Source organism: Podarcis tiliguerta (assembly GCF_965153285.1).
Source record: "Podarcis tiliguerta genome assembly, chromosome: 8".
NCBI classification, from domain to species: Eukaryota; Metazoa; Chordata; class Lepidosauria; order Squamata; family Lacertidae; genus Podarcis; species Podarcis tiliguerta.
In genome coordinates this window covers 6923680-6942989 of record NC_139541.1, presented here as the reverse complement: position 1 = coordinate 6942989, position 19310 = coordinate 6923680, and the positions used below count along the sequence as shown (strand labels likewise).

Sequence of the window (19310 nt, the reverse complement as noted above, 5' to 3'; positions counted from 1 at the left end):
AGGATAGAACTTTTTTTATGTATGCAACAACAGCAGCAAGAATACTTATCGCGAAGTATTGGAAGACACAAGAGTTACCCACCCGGGAAGAATGGCAGATGAAGTTGATGGACTACATGGAAATGGCGGAAATGACTGGCAGAATCCGAGACCAGGGAGAAGAGTTGATGGAGGAAGATTGGAAAAAATTTAAAGTATATTTACAGAAATACTGCAAAATTAATGAATGTTAAAAGAATGGTGGAATGAAGTTATATGGCTTTAGTAGAAATGTTATAAGGATTTAAGTATAAATAGTTTAATAGAATATTATAGGTAAAATAAGGTTAGAATGTGTTAAGATAATTATAGGACAGAAAACAGAGGAAGATGGAAAGGAATTGCTGAAATAATTGATAGAAGTGGAATACAAAAAGGGAGGTGTGAGGAGGTTGGTGAAATAAGTGAATGAAAGATAAGATATTGAAACTGTTTGAGTGTTTTAAATTGTTTTTGTTTGGTTTTCTTAGTTTAATGTGTTAGTGTTATGTAGTGTTTTTGTATTGTATTGCTCTTTTTTGTTTTTGTTTTTGTTTTGTTTTGTAGAGTTTAAATTGTTCAAAAAGTAATAAATTTTATTATTATTTTTTAAAAAGAGAAATCTTGCTCTGCAGTGTGCCCGACTTGAGGGACCTCCTTACCCCTTACACATCTATGAGCGGAAAACCCATTTGCTCTGACGGAGTGCTCAAGAGTGGTTACAGCAGGGCTTTCAGCGTGGCTGCCCCTGTTCGGTGGAGCAGCATTCCTGTTGAGATAACAACAGATTTTCCAGGAACGACTGAAGGCCTTTTTGTCCCAACAGACTTTTCCAGCTGGTGAAATGGGTCCCCGCCGTGGCTGTCCACTTATCGGGGTTTTCGTCTGTCTTCAATGTGTTTGCTGTCGCTGTTTTTGATTCTCTTGCGCATAAAACGCCTTGAGATTAGAAGGAAATTGACAAAAATGCTCACAACAACAACAATGGGAGTTGCATTTTTATACAAATACACTCACCAGTCTTTGCCTACCTGGTGCCCTCCAGCCATTTTGGACTACAGTGGTACCTCGAGTTAAGAACTTAATTCGTTCTGGAGGTGTGTTCTTAACCTGAAACTGTTCTTAACCTGAAGCACCACTTTAGCTAATGGGGCCTCCCGCTGCCGCCACGCGATTTCTGTTCTCATCCTGAAGCAAAGTTCTTAATCCGACGTTCTATTTCTGGGTTAGCGGAGTCTGTAACCTGAAGCATCTGTAACCTGAAGCATCTGTAAGCTGAGGTACCACTGTACAACTCCCATCGTATAGCTGCACCAGGGATTCATAACTTCAAACAGTTGGAGGCCCCCAAGTTTGTTGAAGGCTGATATGCACACAGAGACACAAAATGCATCGCTGCCGGCTGGTAATTCTGCTTGGTGTGCCATTTAACGCGCGCGCACACACTCTCTTCTGCTGCCCCTCCAGCTGCACATCCAGGAAAAACTGACACACACAGGTGTCCAGCTATTATTCAGCCACCGACCAGGACTTGCGTCGACGTCTTAAAAGGAGAAACTGTCCGGGCGCCCGGCATGCCTCTAACCTTGTCCGTCTCACATGTCACCGCATGACAATGAGCTGTTATTTAAGAAGAGAGAAAGGAGATTGGGGGGGGGGTTGGAGAGAGAAAGGGGGGACTAACTCACCTGCCACAGCCAAAAGTGGAGATGGGTTTATTTTTAATCTGGGATGGGCTCTATTTATTGTCTCCGCAGCCGGAGTGCAGGGGGCACCAGCTGAAAGATTCCTCTTGGAACGGGACTGTGGGCTGCACAGTTTGGTCTGAGACATGGTGAGTAAGAGAGTCAGAGAGGGGATATTTTGGGGTAGAGGACAGAATGAGAAAAGGTCCCAGAAAATATTGGGGAAGCAGGCTGGTTATTGATCTCAGGTGAAGAAGAGCTGCTTAACAGGTGAATCTGGGCAATGGATCAGTTTCCCCTTCGCAAGGATGTTCAAGGCTAGATGCACAGCACATCCCTTTACACGACTCCCATGAATTCAGTGGGGCTTACTTCCAGGTAAGTGGGGTAAGGACCGCAGCCTACATGAATCAGGGGGAGCTGATTTGAATCAGAGGAGGCTGAGAAGTTTTACAGCAGTTCATGTCTGTTCCCTGAGGTTTGGGAAGCATGCAAATTATCCCACAAGTTAGCGGGAATGCAGGTACTTTAACTGGTTTGTTTGGATACTTGAAATATTCCTTGCTCGCCCAAAGATTCCAGGGCAGAGAACCCAAAGTGTGAATATCATTAAATGCACATGGTGTATAATTACAATTTAAATCCAGAAAATGATTATAAAGAAAAGACAAGCCCTCTTCCCATAAAAGCTTAAAAACAGAAGAGTACAGCTACAATCTAAAACGTGTCTCCTATAAAAGGTGTGTCTCCTATGAAAGGGCCACCTGCTTTGCAGGTGAGCCTGGACACCTGGAGAGCGGCTGCCAATCCGTGTAGACAAGATTGGGTGGGACGGACCAGTGGTCAGACCCAGTCTAAGACAGCATCTTATGTATGCCCCCCACCCAGCCACATCCAATTAAGCTGAATGGTTTGGGGTTCAGGACAGAACCAAAGGAAAGTCCTTCATATAATTCAGGGGTGGCCAACACCCAAGAGACTGCGATCTACTCATAGAGTTAAAAACTGGCAGTGATCTACTCCATTTTGGGGGGGTTCAGTTCAAAGTTGTTGAACTTTTTTAAGGAAGGAAAGCCCTGTTTTTGCGGTTCAGGTCGAAGTTGTTTAGCTTCTTTGGGGGGAGTCAGTGATCTACTGGTGATCTGCCACAGACGTCCAGTGATCTACCGATAGATCACGATCTACCTGTTGGACGTGCCTGAAATTCATAGTGAGGCTGTGGGATTGACTCCTTCCGCAAGTTGTGGTTCTGGCAACGAACTTCGAGGACGAAGGCTACCCAAGAGGATTTGGCCCTTTCCCCATGTGCCCGGCTCGAAAACAGTGCCAGCCTGAGTCCCCAGCATGCCCACGGGCAACTCAGAAAGACCCTGATCTGAGATCTTGGAGACCACGACCTGAAAGTCCAGCCCATAGATGTAGGCAGCACTGCGAGAGATAGATTCAGAGTCCAATTCTTCACAACGCAACTCCCTGAATTGCCGTGGAGAATACTGGGGTGGGCTGACCTCAAAGGCAGATTTATTTATGGAGTGGGGGGGGTCATGCTCCTAAGTCAGATAAAGGCTTCCAAGGTAGCTTATAAATTGTAGGCTTGTAATATAAAATGATGCAACACAAACACTCAAGAAGAGAAGAAAATGAGAAATCTTGCGTTCCATATCCTGTCTATTTGTTAGATCAGCAAACGTTGCCCTTTGTGAAGTCCACAGAATAGTGGTTCTAAAAACCTTTACTTAGGAATCTCCCAATGTTCACACTCACCTGTAAAACCAGCTGAGATGAACCGGGAAAGGAGGCTCCCAGAACGGGTTGCCCCTCACTCGGCGGATGCAGTTAAGCTGTTAGCATACGGTCTGATTTTATATTTAAGTGAAATATGCATTTCTTGTGTTTTATAAGTTGTTCCTCAGGGCTTACTGAACTGTGCTTTTTGCCATGAGTTTTCCCTGCAAAAACCCACCCTTTAAAGCGGAAGCGCAACAAATGGCAATTCGGGTTTTCTGCAGGTTGCTGCTTGTGCCAATTCAGCAAGAAAGAGCAGGTTTTCAGGGAGAAAGCTCAGTCAGAGAAAGAGCAGTCGGACGTGGAGTTTTAAAGTGTGGGCAATGCCTGGAAAACACAAAGTTAAGTGGGAATAAGCCCTCCCTCTGGGATTGTGTGAATAATGAAGAGTGGGGTACAAACAATTTAACCGGATGCTTTAAAAGGCCTCTTGTTTGATGGCCTCTTTTAATAGAATCATATACCGTATTTTTCGCTCTATAAGACGCACCAGACCATAAGACGCATGTAGTTTTTGGAGGAGGAAAACAAGAAAAAAGATATTCTGAATCTCAGAAGCCAGAACAGCAAGAGGGATCGCTGCGCAGTGAAAGCAGCAATCCCTCTTGCTGTTCTGGCTTCTGGGATAGCTGCGCAGCCTGCATTCGCTCCATAAGACGCACACACATTTCCCCTTACTTTTTAGGAGGGAAAAAGTGAGTCTTATAGACCAAAAAATACGGTAATTGCGGAGCAGGTAGGGACCCCAAGGGTCATCTAGTCCAACCCCCCTGCCATGCAGGAATCACAGCTAAAGAATCCCCGACAGACCTCTGCTTTAAAAGCTCCTATAAAGGAGAGTCCGCCACCTTCATGATACTGGACATACATAGGTAAATGTTTATTGGTTAATGTTTTAATAGGATTGGTTTGTTCTGTATTTTAGCTACTCTTTTTTTAAAAATTGTTCCATATTTTAACAGTGTGGTGCAATTGGCAAATTGCTTAGCATCAAGCGGCATCGGCATAATCAATTAATAATAGTAATAACGACCCTGGGAGTCCCTTCGCAACTCGACAATTCTGTGATTCCATGCAGGGCCGTCTTTTGCAGATGTGGCGCTGGGGTGCAAATATCCGCCCAGCGCCCCCAAATTACCATGGATAGTGTTGGGGTGGCCGTAGCTGCGCACGGCCAGCCATCAGGGGCGCAACTCTCCTCCATTCCGCTGTGGGAGAGCGATCCCCGCAGAGGCTTGGGAGGGAACCTGCACGCCCGCCAGCCTTATGGTTGTCGGGGTGCAGCTGGCGGGGGTGCAGGGAAAGGGGAGGCCGCCGGCAAAGCTGCACAGCCCCCCCACTTTCTGGGGCGCCCCTGGGAGGCTGGCTCCCTGGCGCAACGCACCACTAAGCCCTATGGCTCTGATTCTATGGAATAATATAAATAAATGATAAAATCTGCCGGCTTTTTAGCTGTGCAGCTGGAGCACCTTCCTTTTGCTTCCTACCTCTGCTGCAACCCTGATGCAGCCCCAAGGCTTAAGGGGGCACCCGTGAACAATGGCGTAGCGTGGGGGGTGCAGGGGGGGCCAGCCGCACCGGGCGCAACATCTGGGGGGGGCGCGCTCGCACTCGCAGCTCTCTGCCCCTACCTGGCTCACTCACTCTCTCTCACTGCAGTGCTGGCTGTGCGAATCCGATCCGAGCCGCCGGGTCGCCGCCCACTGTGGAGGGGAGGGTGCCAGGCGTGCGGTGCGGTGCGGAGAGAGAGCGAGGGACTATCTGGGGGAGGGACAGTGCAGCAGGGGGGGGCGCAAATTACTTGCCTTGCCCCGGGTGCTGACAACCCATGCTACGCCACTGCCCGTGAATAACAATTGTCCCCCTTGCATCTCTCGAAGTCTCCCAAGAAAGCCAAGAAACGATCCGAAGGCGCCAACTCCAATGTCTTTTCCATGTTTGAGCAGGCTCAGATCCAGGAGTTCAAGGAGGTAAGTCAAGACAGCCCAAGAAGAAAGGCGGCGAGGGGGGGATGGCCTTTTGGGGGAGAGTTGCACCCAAAATCTTCCTAAATCATTCTGGTCTTGTTTTTTTCAAAAAAAATTTATTGAGTTTCCAAATTTATATAACAATAAAAAAAGAAAACATTACATTAAAAAGAAAACAGACAAACAAACATTTATCTTAACTGTTAGATATCCACTTTTGAACCATTGTTATATGACTTCCTCAAATCCCACTAGCTGAGTTTCCAAATTATTCATTGTTGCAGTTTTCCAACACTATTTTCCAATAATAATTACAGTGGTGCCCCGCAAGACGAATGCTTCGCAAGACGGAAAACCCGCAAGATGAAAGGGTTTTCCGTTTTCAGAGGCGCTTCGCAAGACGAATTTCCCTATGGGCTTGCTTCGCAAGACGAAAATTGACGAAAATTTTTGAGGGTTTTTTTCGCTCCAAAACCCCTTTTTCTGAAGCGCTAAGCTGCTAAAAGCCTTTTAGCAGCTAAACCGCTAATCCCTTAAGCCTTTAATAGGCATTAATAGCCCTTAAACTGCCAATAGCGCTAATAGCGCTAATCCGCTAATGGGCTTGCTTCGCAAGACGACAAAACCGCAAGACGAAAAGACTAGCGGAACGGATTCTTTTCGTCTTGCGAGGCACCACTGTACTTAGTCATTTAACATCTTTCTTCCTTTCCATATTGACTTCAATCCATAGTATTCTGTAATTTAACATAGTTATCTCCTAGGCCAATCAGTTACTCACAAGTAGTTCTACTTACCGTAGATTACCTTAACATATTTATTTAAATAGTCCTTAAATTTCTTCCATTCATCTTGATTCTCCTCCTCCTTCTGATCACGGATTCTTCCGGTTAGGTCAGCCAGCTCCAAAAATTCCAGCATCTTCATCTGCCAGTCCTCCACTGTTGGTAAATCTTGTAGTTTCCAAATTTTAGCTAACAAATTTTGTTAGCTTCCTAGAGCATTCTGAGAAAGCAGTCCAGGCTGGCTGCGCACTGAGTCAAAGTGGCAGCTCCACATTCAAATCTCCCTCTCCACCAACTCCCCTGAAGATCCTTTGGCTTATCTCTCAGTCTCGGTTCCACACCTGTCATAAAAGCAGCACATCTTTGCAGGCGTTCCTTTGCTAAACCAAATCAGCCGGCCGCAGGCAGCCTTGTGTCTTGAGGCCAGGCCAGGCCAATTCTTTTACTCATTTATTTTAAGCGCAGAATTGCACGCCAAGTCCTGGGTGAGTGAGTCCACATTCTCAGAGACTAAAGGTTCTAGAAACCAATTAAAAGGGGCTTAAATGGGAAGCCCGGTCTCAGCCGTGGAACCTGTTCACAATACCAGAGCTTAAACGCTGGAATACAAGACTCCTGCCAATTTCAACGCATGGCAGAACACCAGCAGGTGGTGAATACTCTGGGCTGACTTTCTCTCCGTCCCCCCCCCTTTCTATTTTTGTTCGGTTCTGCAAAACAGATTTCTGAGTTTGCTCTGGGTGTGGGGAGAGGGAGGCATTGAAGTAAGGGGGGGGGCCCAATCTGGTTCCCAATTTGCAGTGACCACAATCCCGCAGCATTTTGCAATGCGTTTATTTTAAAGCCCTCGTGAAAATTCACCGGCATTTTAGTGTGAATTTCTCCTCATGCACACATTTGCTGATGTGATTTCCCCTAATAATAATGCCAAGATTCTCAGGAAAGCAATTTCTGGTTTGTTTGTTTTTATAATAATATTTGTTAGAAGTTTAATAATTACAGAAAAAAAGAGAAAAAGAAAGACAACAAAAAGCATTAAAAAGTTTAACAATCAATACATCAAAAGTAAAAAGAAAATCAGAGAAAAACAATGCATTAAAGCAACAACAATAACAACAAAAACCAGAAAAATTTAAAAACACATCCAATGTTTCCATATCCTTACTTTTCATTTACTTGTTTCATCGACCTCCTCACACCTCCCTTTTTTGTATTCTAGTTCATAGCTATTTCAGCAAATCCTTTCCATCTTTCTCAAATTTTTTATTCTATAATTAATCTTAACACAGTCTAACTTTAAATTTTCCACTTTAACCCATTGCCAATCAGTTTTAACTTAATTCCTTATAATATTTCTGCTAAAACCATATAACTTCATTCCAGCATTCTTCTAACATTCATTAATTTTGCAATATCTCTGTAAATGTACTCTGAATTTTTTCCAGTCTGCATCTGCATCTAGCATGACCTTGCAGTGTGGCCAGGTAACACAACTGTGCCCTGATATCCCTCATTTAGGCCTTCACCATCATGGATCAGAACCGCGATGGGTTCATTGACAAAGCAGACCTGAGAGATACGTTCGCCGCATTAGGTAAGCAAAGAAACCCAATAAAACACCCAAAAACTAGTAAGCAGAACCAGGACATTTTTATGGTTTTGTATCTAGTCTGTTCTGTCTGCTTTTAAAACTGCCTCTAGTGTTTTTATGTATTATTATGATGTATTATGCATAACTGTACTACAAAGGATTTGTCTCTTTTGCTTTTCTTTACCTTTGTATAGCAACCTGGCATCTTTGTAAAAAAAAGGAAAGGGAAAAAAGGCAGGTTGCATTCAATGCTGGTCCTACGCAGAGTAGACCCACTGAAATTAATGAACTTAAGTTAGGCCCCATCTGCACTGTATACATTTAAAGCAGTATCATACCACTTTAAAGAGACTACAATTCCCAGACAGTGTATTCCTCTTCCAAGGGAACTCTGGGAATTGTAGTTCTGGGAGGGGGATAGGGTGCCCTCCTAATTACTCTCAGCACCCTTCACAAACTACATCTCCCAGAATTCTTTAGGGGAGACCACGCCTGTTTGAAGCGTTGTGATTCTGGTTTAAATGCATAGAGAAGATGGGGCCTCTTGGGTTTATTAATTTCAGTGGGTCGGCTCTGAATAGGACTCAAGTTGGATAAAAAAAAACCCCAAAGAGCAGCCTAGAATAGACATACATACAGCATGCATGGATTTTTTTCAACCAAAAGGCGTATTTCAATTGCCAACATTTTCTCTCCTTTCACCACCCAACTAAAATTCTCTGCCAGGTCCACCAACTTAAATTCAGAATGTCGATGCCCACAAAGTCTGAAAAACCAAACATGCAGAAATCTGAATCATTTGCTGTTCAAAGATCTGGGATCTTTCTAAAAGTTTAGCAGGACTTGTAACCCATCAAGCCCAAACCAGTCTGCATTAATTAATTCATTCATTCCTGCATTTATATCTCACCTTTTCCTCCAAGGAGCTCATTGTGGATGTCCTCCTGCTTATTTAATCTCCACAACAAACCTGTGAGGGAGGTGAGACTGGGAGGCAGAAACTGGCCCAAGGCCAGTTCCAATAGGCTTCATGGATTTGAACGCTTGTTGGAACCCTAGATCCCAGTCTAGCATTCTAACCACTACACCACACTGCCTCTCATGAGCCCTGTGAACTATTTATAGTGGCCTGCTGTGTGCCCGGCAACCCTAATTTTTGCAGTTCCAGGTAGCAAAACAGCCCTCTGGTGGGCCATCGGATGCAGTTGGTCGGTCACCAAAGGTTTGGTGGTGGCAGTGGCGTAGCGTGGGTTGTCAGCACCCGGGGCAAGGCAAGTAATTTGCGCCCCCTAACCCTAACCCCCAGATGTTGCGGCCGGTGCGGCCGGGCCCCCCCCCCTGCACCCCCCACGCTACGCCACTGGGTGGTGGGCCTCTCAATCTGGTGTGGCCAACACGGGGCTCTCTTTTCGAACTAAAACACCCGTCACCCACGGCTGTCGGCTCTGCTGACTGGGGCTGGTGGAAATTATAGTCCCCCAAAAGGCACCAAGCTGCCTGCTCCTGTTGCACAGGCTTAACGTGATAATTCCTAAAAGGTCTTTGTCCAGTATACCTGAAGGAGCGTCTCCACCCCCATCGTTCTATCTGGACACTGAGGTCCAGCGCCAAGGGCCTTCTGGTGGTTCCCTCACTGCAAGAAGCCAAGTTACAGGGAACCAGGCAGAGGGCCTTCTTGGTAGTGGCACCCTCCCTCTGGAACGCCCTCCCACCAGATGTCAAAGAGAACAACAACTACCAGACTTTTAGAAGACATGTGAAGGCAGCCCTGTTTAGGGAAGCTTTTAATATTTGATGTATTACAGTATTTTAATATTTTGTTGGAAGCCACCCAGAGTGGCTGGGGAAGCCCAGCCAGGTGGGCGGCATATAAATAATAAATAATAATAATAATAATAATGAAGAAGAAGAAGAAGAAGAATTTTGATATTTGAATGGATCGTTGACAAATCTCCCCTAGAGTTCTTCTACTCCAGGTATCCCCAACCTGCGGCCCTCCACATGTTTTGGCCTACAACTCCCATGTGATGGGAAGTTTTGCTTCTGCCTAGAACATTGAGTTCATGAAACATCGTACCCTGACCTGTTCTTAATGCATGGTTGACCACATCTATGAATACAATAGTTATGCCCTTTTAAGGTTTGCTATATTAATCACTAGTAAATAGTTTAATAAGGAGGTTTTCATACCTGTTCAACTCTGTGTTCCTTTCCCAACCTTTAATCTATTGATGATTAATGCCTATATGCAACCCTTGCATCGTCTTTTCTGTTAACCAATCAGCAACAAACACATACGTGGCAATGCTGTAATATTCAATAAAAGGGACTCTCTGAGACATGCTCGAGAGATGCCTCCCGTATGACATTTGTCACTCGTCTGTCGTTTATTTCAAACCAACTCCCATGATCCCTAGCTAACAGGACCAGTGGTCAGGGATGATGGGAATTGTAGTCTAAAACATCTGGAGGGCCGAAGGTTGGGGATGCCTGTTCTAGTCTGTCGTGTTTCCCTCCTTCCTCAGGACGCTTGAATGTGAAGAATGAAGAACTGGACGACATGGTCAAGGAAGCTCCTGGGCCTATTAATTTCACAGTGTTCCTGACCATGTTTGGAGAAAAACTTAAAGGTGAGATTGGAGACGAGGGTAGAAGGTCTTTCTCTGCCACCCCCCATGCCACAAGCAAGGAGCACCTTCTGGGAAGAGGTTCTTGGCATCGCCTCACTGCCTGCTCCAACCACCTTGCCACACACATAGAATCATAGAGTTGTGAGTGCCTGGAGGTGGTTGGAGGATGGATGGTGGCTAACAGATTGAGGGTCAATCCTGACAAGACAGAAGTACTGTTTTTGGGGGGACAGGAGGCGGACAGGTGTGGCGAACTCCCTGGTCCTGAATGGGGTAACTGTGCCCCTGAAGGACCAGATGCGCAGCCTGGGAGTCATTTTGGACTCACAGCTGTCAATGGAGGCACAGGTCAATTCTGTGTCCAGGGCGGCTGTCTACCAGCTCCATCTGGTACGCAGGCTGAGACCCCACCTGTCTGCAGAGTGTCTCGCCAGAGTGGTGCATGCTCTAGTTATCTCTTGCTTGGACTACTGCAATGCACTCTACATGGGGTTAACTTTGAAGGTGACCCGGAAACTGCAATTAATCCAGAATGCGGCAGCTAGACTGGTGACTGGGAGTGGCCACCAGGACAACATAACACCAGTCCTGAGAGACCTGCATTGGCTCCCATTATGTTTCCGAGCACAATTCAAAGTGTTGGTTCTGACCTTTAAAGTCCTAAACGGCCTCGGCTCAGCTTCCTGAAGGAGCATCTCCACCCCCATCGTTCAGCCCAGACACTGAGGTCCAGCGCCGAGGGTCTTCTGGTGGTTCCCTCACTGCGAGAAGTGAGGTTACAGGGAACCAGGCAGAGGGCCTTCTTGGTAGTGGCGCCCGCCCTGTGGAATGCCCTCCCATCAGATGTCAAGAAAATAAGGAACTATCTTATCTTTGAAAGACATCTGAAGACAGCCCTATTTAGCGAAGTTTTAAATATTTAATGCTGTATTGTTTTTAACAACCGGTTGGAAGCCGCCCAGTGTGGCTGGGGAAACTCAGCCAGATGGGCGGGGTATAAATAATAAATAATAATATTATTTATTATTATTATTATTGGAAGGGACCCCAAGGGTCATCTAGTCCAACCCCCAGCAATGCAAGAACACCCACCCCCACAGTGGTGGAGAGAACAGGCCAGCCTCCCATAAGTATTTCACTTTCCAGGTCTCTTTTCTGTGACTTCCAGGTGCGGATCCAGAAGAGACTATTCTGAACGCTTTCAAAGTGTTCGATCCAGAAGGCAAAGGCCTGAAGGCGAACTAGTAAGTACCTGTGGAACTCCCTCCCACATGAGGCAGGGATGACCACCAGTTTGGATGACTTTAAAGGGGGGCGGGTGGACAATTTAATGGAGGAAAAGGCTATCGATGGCTCCTAGCCATGGTGCCTACGCTCTGTATCTACAGCCAGAGCAGTAAATCTTCTGAATACCAGTTTCTGGAAGCCGCAGGAAGGGAAAATTTCTCCCGTGCTTGTATCCTGCTTGTGGGTTTCTGATTGGGGCATTGGCTGGCCCCTGTGAGAACAGGATGCTAGCCGAAATGATGTTGGTGCTGATTTTGGAAGCTTCGCGGTGAATCCTTTCCTGTTTCAACCCTTGATTACGAGATGCAAGGGCCATCTGTCTCTCAAGCCTTTCAATTAAAGGCTGCAGCCTCTGCTCCTCTCAAAGCTTTCCTTGTCATTTTGCTCTGGGGTTTTGCTCCCTCTTGGTCCTCCATCTGTCCCCTGCTTTGTCTTGCAGCATCAAGGAGATGCTGATGACGCAAGGAGAACGGTTTTCGAAGGAGGAGGTAAGAGGAGGCCTTGGGGACTGGCGGGCATTGAATGGGCTAAGTGGGAAGGCAGGAGCTCTGAAACAGAAGAGGAACAGCTTGGCATTCAGTGCCTGGCTTCTGCATAGCTGTCAAGCGTCCCTTATTTGGCGGTACAGTCTCTTATCCCAGCGCCATGTCCCGCTGCTGTCCCTTATTGATGAGGCTTCCTTTGGCTGCTGGCCGGGCTTTCTGCCTTTGGCTCGGAGGGGCTCAGAAGTTGAGCATACCTGTGCCCTGAAAATCCCTTATTTTGTCTGCTGATCCCTTATTTTCGAGGCTGCTGGTCCCTTATTTTCAAATCTGTAAGTTGACAGCTATGCTTCTGCATGTAGAACTGGGGGAAACTGCTGCCCTGGACCTTGGACCACTGCTGTCCATCACAATGTGCAATACTGAGACCAACGCTCTGCCACCTATGCTCCTAGAATAATTGAATTATAGAGCTGTAGAGGTCCCTGAGGGTCATCTAGTCAAGCCAGGGGCATACATAGACTCCCTTGCACCTTTGGTAAGGAGCCGTATCAGTGCCCCTGCCCCTTGCGTTCCTCTGCCAAGGTGCCCAGAGGAACCTGTTTCCTTGCCTGGCCACCCAAAGCAGTGCAGGAACAAACAGGTGGGCTCATATCCAGTCCGAGCCAGGGTGTGCTAGTCCTGTGGGTTACCCGAGAGGTGAGGTCCAAGTCCGGTCCATAGTCAAAGGTGCAACATGGAGGCAGTCTGTAGTAGCTGAAGCTGGGTGCAGGGCAGGGAGTCGGGTGAAGTCAGGAACAGGCTTGCAAGCAGGGAGCCAGGGCGGAACAGGAGCTCAGGCAGGAAAGCAGAACAGGGTTCAGGCAGGAACTAGCAACCAACAATGTTGCTCCCGCAACCTGGGACTGGGGCTGGCCTCTTTTATCTGCCCCGAGGCATAGGGCGGCCCCAGTCCACAGGCGACTCACCTCTCCTGGCCTGGAAGTGAGCACTCCTCCTGTGGGAACTTAGTTCCCTCCGCCTCTCTGCCCTGAGCCTCTGCAGCTCAGGAGAGGCTGGAGGGTTACCGGACCCAGAGGCAACCTCAGCTTCCTCTGACGGGGCTGAGAGTGGAGCACCTGCAGGCAATGGGTCCTCCATCACCTCAGGAGCCAGAGCAGACTCAGCTGGTGCCTGCACCGGAGGACCCAGCACAGGTGAGGACCCTTCAGGCTCATGCCTCATGCCTCAGCTGGTTCTGGAGGCGGGGAATCCTGTGCAGGCTGGGATCCCTCAGTTTCAGCATCCGAGTCCGAATCCCAGGCCATCACACTGAGTGAAGTGGAATTTTTGCACCCCCTTGGGCCAACCAGGCCATTCCCTGCCTAGTCCAACCTCCTGCAATGATTTGAATCTCAACTAAAGCATCCCTGACCGATGGTCATCCAACCTCTGCTTAAAAACCTCCAAGAAGTCCACTACCTTCCCAGGGAGTCAGTTCTACTGTCAGACAGCTCTTACTGTCAGAAAGTTCTTGTAACTTGAAGCTATTGGTTTGGGTGCTGCCCTCCGAAGCAGGAGAAAACAAGCTTGCTCCTTTCATGTGACAGCCCCTCAGATATTTGAAGATGGCTGTCATATCTCCTCTTTTCCAGGCTAAACATCCCCAACTCCTTCAACCATTCCTCATAAGGCTTGGTTTCTAGACATTTGAACATCTTGGTTGCCCTCCTCTACACACCGTCCAGCTTACTTAATTCCACCCTGCGTCAAGAACGTTGAGTTCTAGCAGCTCCCTTTATTTTTAGGGACAGGCCATATCTGAGCAGCAGAGCACGTGCGTTGCTAGCAAATGATCCTAGGATCAATTCCCAGCAACTCCAGGTAGGCTGGAAAAGTCTCCTACCTGAGACCTTGGAGAGTCTCCTACCTGAGACCTTGGAGAGTCTCCTACCTGAGACCTTGGAGAGTCTCCTACCTGAGACTACCCGACAGTGTGGACAATCCTGAGATAAATGGACCAAGGGGTCTCTCTCTGCATCCTTCCAGAGAACCCTGGGAATTGTGGTATTGTGAGAGCAAGCGAAAGGACTGTGCTCTCACTCTGTGCTCTCATCTCAGCAGCCCCGTCCGTATGGAACAGGATGCTGGGCTAGGTGCAGGCCATTGGCCTGATCCAGCAGGCTCTTCATATATTCATATTAAATATTTTTGGCTTAGTAGTGTTGCTTTTCTGCTGGCGGGGCACCAGCAGGTATTCAGCAGTATTTTTACAGTAAACCTCCCAGGACTAATGATAAGGATAATAAGGCTCCCTGTCTAAACACATTAACAACTCCAGAAGGACTTACTTCCAAGGAAACAGGCATTGGGTTGCCCTGCTGCTCATTGACTGGCAATGCAGTCCTATGCATGTCTACTGAGATATAAGGCCCATTGATTTCAGTGCAGGTTATTCCCAGGTAACTGCGCATAAGATTGCAGGCTAGAGCTTGGGTTGATTAAGAGTGCAATCCTCTATGCACACTTGGTTGGGGGTAAGTCCCACTGAGCACCCATCTTACGGGTCTTAAACGGTAAAGGGACCCCTGACCATTAGGTCCAGTCGCAGACGACTCTGGGTCTGGGGTTGCGGCGCTCATCTCGCTTTATTGGCTGAGGGAGCCGGCATACAACTTCCAGGTCATGTGGCCAGAATGATGAAGCCACTTCTGGCGAACCAGAGCAGCGCACGGAAACGCCGTTTACCTTCCCACTGGAGTGGTACCTATTTATCTATTTGCACTTTGAGGTGCTTTTGGACTGCTAGGTTCACAGGAACAGGGACCGAGCAACGGGAGCTCACCCCGTCACAGGGATTCGAACCGCCGACCTTCTGATCGGCAAGTCCTAGGCTCTGTGGTTTAACCCACAGCACCATCCTTACGGGGCTTGCTTACTTCTAAATAAATGTGCATAGGGTTGTGCTGCTTGAGCATCCGTCGAAGCAGTTAGAGGACTGCAATTCCAGGTACAACCGGTGCAACGTTGAATAAAATGAACCTCCAGAGAACTTTTCCCTGCCTGCTTCTTCCCTGCAGATAGACCAAATGTTTGCAGCCTTCCCTCCCGATGTGACCGGCAACCTGGACTATAAGAACCTCGTCCATATCATCACTCACGGAGAGGAAAAAGATTGAAGGCTGGGAGAGTCCCTTTCTATGGGCCTGGAATGGTACCCAGTGGGGCTTCCTTCTCCTCACAGCTCTGTTTGTTCCTCACCGTGAAAACTGGGGTGTTCACAGGCTTCCTGACAGTTCTTGTCTTCTTGGTGTTCCCAGTCCCTTGTCTGTCCTCTTTGTGTGAAAGAATTCATTCGTGACTTGAGAAACATTTCCAAAATTGTATTTGTGTTGAATTATTCACCGAGTCCATGTGTCACGATCCAGTTAACGGGCGATCAAAGTCCCAGCTGGGGACGTCGGGACCGGGGGTTGGGAGTAGGAATGGGAGTCCAGAAGCCAGGAGTCAGGAAGCCAAGAGTCCGAGGAACAAGAAGCAGGGAGTCATGAAGTCAAGGGTCCGAAGATCAAGAAGCAAGGAGTCAAGGAACCAAACACAGCAAGGCAGGGAACATATTGCTGTGGCAAAGAGCCAAAGGGAAATGCTGACCTTATATCCCTTCCTGGCTCTTGCCACCAGGTGCTTTGAGTTACCAATTGGCCTCACCTGTGGGGCAAGAGCCTTGCCTCTTCAGAACAAACTTAGGAAGGCCCCAGTCCTGCAGAGTCCTATTGGTCACAGGGCCTGGCTCCTGCATGCACACCTGACACCACATGTTCCTACATGAATAACAGCTGGCTTTGCAAAACCTGGGAGGGGAGAATGGACTCATGCAGGAGCCAGCACCCAAGCTGAAAACAGGCACATATACAGTGGTACCCCACAAGACGAATGCCTCAGAAGACGAAAAACTCGCTAGACGAAAGGGTTTTTCGTTTTCTGAGGTGCTTCGCAAGATGGATTTTCCTAAGGGCTTGCTTTGCTAGACGAAACAGCCCTGCCTCTCCTGTCATGGCAACGGTCACTGCACGCACGCACTCATGCTCGCTTCCCCGCTCCTCCAGCTCCCTCCCACCTTCCTGCTGACGGCTCCTCCGGCTCCCTCCCACCTTCCGGCCGACCTTCCAACCTTCTGGCTGCCTCGCACCGCTGCCCACCACCCTTGCGCGCTCCCCTCAGGAGCCGTTGCCGCCAGCAGCCAGCGTTGCAGCCGGAGTCACGCTCCTGAGCCCCGCCGCCCTCCAGCAGCCGCGTCGCGCGGTGGCCACAAGGCGTGGGTGAGTCCGAGGTACTGGCTGCGGCAGTTGCCCTGCTTCTCCCCACCCCTCCCCGCCGTGGTGCTTCGCAAGATGAAAAAACTCGCTCTACGAAAAAACTCGCGGAACGAATTAATTTCGTCTTGCGAGGCACCACTGTACCACTTCTGACACCACTGCTCCATCAATGCTGAGGAACCATTCCATGGACCAGCTACAGTTACAGGGACCTGAGTTAGACAAGGTGCTGCATCAGTCCTGGAGCTTTTATACTCCTCTCCACCCATGCTGGCCCATCCTTCCCTGGGAGAACTGGGAGGGTTCTGGTCCACAGCACATGTCTTCCTCATCCCAAGGAGGACTCAGGGAAGGGAGACCTCAAACTGCCACATGGGAATGATAGCTTTAGGTCTGGGCTTTCACCAGTATCTTGGGGCTTGGGATGGTTTTGATGGATCTGCAGGGTGGTGGGTAGGACCCAACAGAGTACGCTGGGTGTCTTGAATCTGCAGTTCCTCCAGGGGGACATTTTCCCCGATGGTAATTTTGCAGGGGTTGGGGGCTGTCTCCCCCAATGCAATAGGGCCAGCACTCATGGGAGCAGGCCCCATCTGTCTGGTTATAGGAAGCCTCCAGCTTGTGGACCAGTCTGGGCTCACCAGCTGGCTCATGGCATCATTTCCCCCAAACCACACCTGTGTGTCCATCAGCTGACAGCTCCCCACCTGTGCCTTAATGTCCCAGGTGTCCTAAAACTTGTTTTGTTTCTCAGTTGGGCTGAAGTGCCAGGAAAGGCAGAGTACAGTGGATGCTCAGGTTGCGAACATGATCCATGTGGGATGCACATTCACAACCTGCAGCGGCACATCTGCGCACGTGCGGGTTGTGATTCGGTGCTTCTGCACATGCACAAAGCACGATTTAGCACTTTAGTGCATGCATGACCACCAAAACCCAGAAGTAACCCATTCTGGTATTTCCAGGTTTTGGCGGGTCCATAACCCAAAAAAACGCAACCTCTAGCATCTGTAACCCGAGGTATGACTGTACAGTGGTACCTCGGGTTACAGGTGCTTCAGGTTACAAACGCTTCAGGTTACAGACTCCACTAACCCAGAAACAGTACCTCGGGTTAAGAACTTTGCTTCAGGATGAGAACAGAAATCGTGCTCCGGTGGTGCGGCGGCAGCAGGAGGCCTCATTAGCTAAAGTGGTGCTTCAGGTTAAGAACAGTTTCAGGTTAAGAACGGACCTCCAGAACGAATGAAGTACTTAACCCAAGGTACCACTATACTACTAAAACAGTCCTAGCTGGTTTACAACACTCAGAATCAGATCGTTGGACAGTGCTGCCCTCCGGTGTTCTTATGAGAGCATTTCACTCAAGGATGGGGAAGGCCGGGCTCCCGCCACACACACACACACACACACACACACACACACACACCAGCAGCGACTCTTAATGGACAGCAAGGAACAGGTTTTTGTTCAAGGTCCAGAAGCCACGATTCCAAGGTATATGAGGAGCGAGGCAAGAGGCTCGTAACCAAATGGAAACTACGAAGACGTCCAAATGGTTGGCGGGTCCCTCCGGCCAAGCTGTGAAAAGTGAAACAGGGCACGCTTCTGGGACTCTGTCCCCCTAAGGCTCCGCTCCACACACTCTGCCTGGGTGGGGACACCCAATGCCCCCTACAAATGGGGTGACTTGTTCTCAGCAACAAGAATTCGTCCTCCCCTCTTGCCTCCTGCCCCCAAGGAGCCCCTCCAGATGTTGCTCCCACCCTACCAGACACTGGCCATTCTCGCTAGGGCTGCTGGAAGCTGTGAGTCCGACAACATCTGGAGGGCCACAGCTGTTCCCCATCCTTGCTTCAGCAAGAGCAGTGCTTCCCAAACTTGGGTCTCCGGCTGTTTTTGGACTACAACTCCCATCATCCCTAGATGGCAAGACCAGTGGTCAGAGGTGGCCCTCCTCCCTCTGTTCATGGGGGCCACCTGCCTGGCTTTCTCAGCTTGGTCCCAGACTCTGAGCTTGGCTAAGCATCAGGGCAGCCTGGTCTTCAGCCCCACAGTGCTTTGTGGAGACATGCCATCTTTGAACCCCTTCAAATATATCTAGAGTACCTGTGGTCTGGAATCCTGAACCACCTATGGTATGATTCCATGAACCCAGCATTTGGAGGGGTGGAGATTCCCCACTGGGGAGAGCACCACCTTTCACCTGCGTAGGAGGGAGAGAAGGTAGATGCTGCAGGCTGCTTTTGTTTTGCAAATGCCCCCAAAATAATGCTCATGGGTAGGGATGTAGTTTATGGGAGGAGCTCAGATTGATAGAGTTGAGGCAGGAAGTGGGGATGGAGTCAGGCAGGAAGGAGAGACAGGAGACCTATGTTCCTCTAGATGTGGTTTGACTACCACTCCCATCATGCCTGACCATTCACCCCATTGGCCTGAACTGTTGGGAGTTGGGGTCCACCAACATTTGGAGGTCACAGGTTCCCTGTCTCTGCCTAAGGTAAAGGTAAAGGTACCCCTGCCCGTACGGGCTAGTCTTGCCAGACTCTAGGGTTGTGCGCTCATCTCACTCTATAGGCCGGGAGCCAGCGCTGTCCGCAGACACTTCCAGGTCACGTGGCCAGTGTGACAAGCTGCATCTGGCGAGCCAGCGCAGCACACGGAACACCGTTTACCTTCCCGCTGGTAAGCAGTCCCTATTTATCTACTTGCACCCGAGGGTGCTTTCGAACTGCTAGGTTGGCAGGCGCTGGGGCCGAACGACGGGAGCGCACCCCGCCGCGGG

The 19310-nt window shown here is 48.8% G+C and overlaps 1 protein-coding gene across 1 annotated transcript; it reads left to right on the top strand.

Moving 5' to 3' along the window:
- The first annotated feature begins 1725 nt into the window (after positions 1-1725).
- Positions 1726-15595, top strand: MYL2 (myosin light chain 2). The gene is made up of 7 exons (XM_083454380.1): positions 1726-1852; positions 5369-5458; positions 7759-7834; positions 10357-10461; positions 11630-11705; positions 12188-12236; positions 15290-15595. The coding sequence occupies exons 1-7, from the start codon at positions 1850-1852 to the stop codon at positions 15386-15388; spliced, it is 498 nt and encodes a 165-aa protein (XP_083310506.1). The 5' UTR covers positions 1726-1849; the 3' UTR covers positions 15389-15595.
- Positions 15596-19310: the final 3715 nt, after the last annotated feature.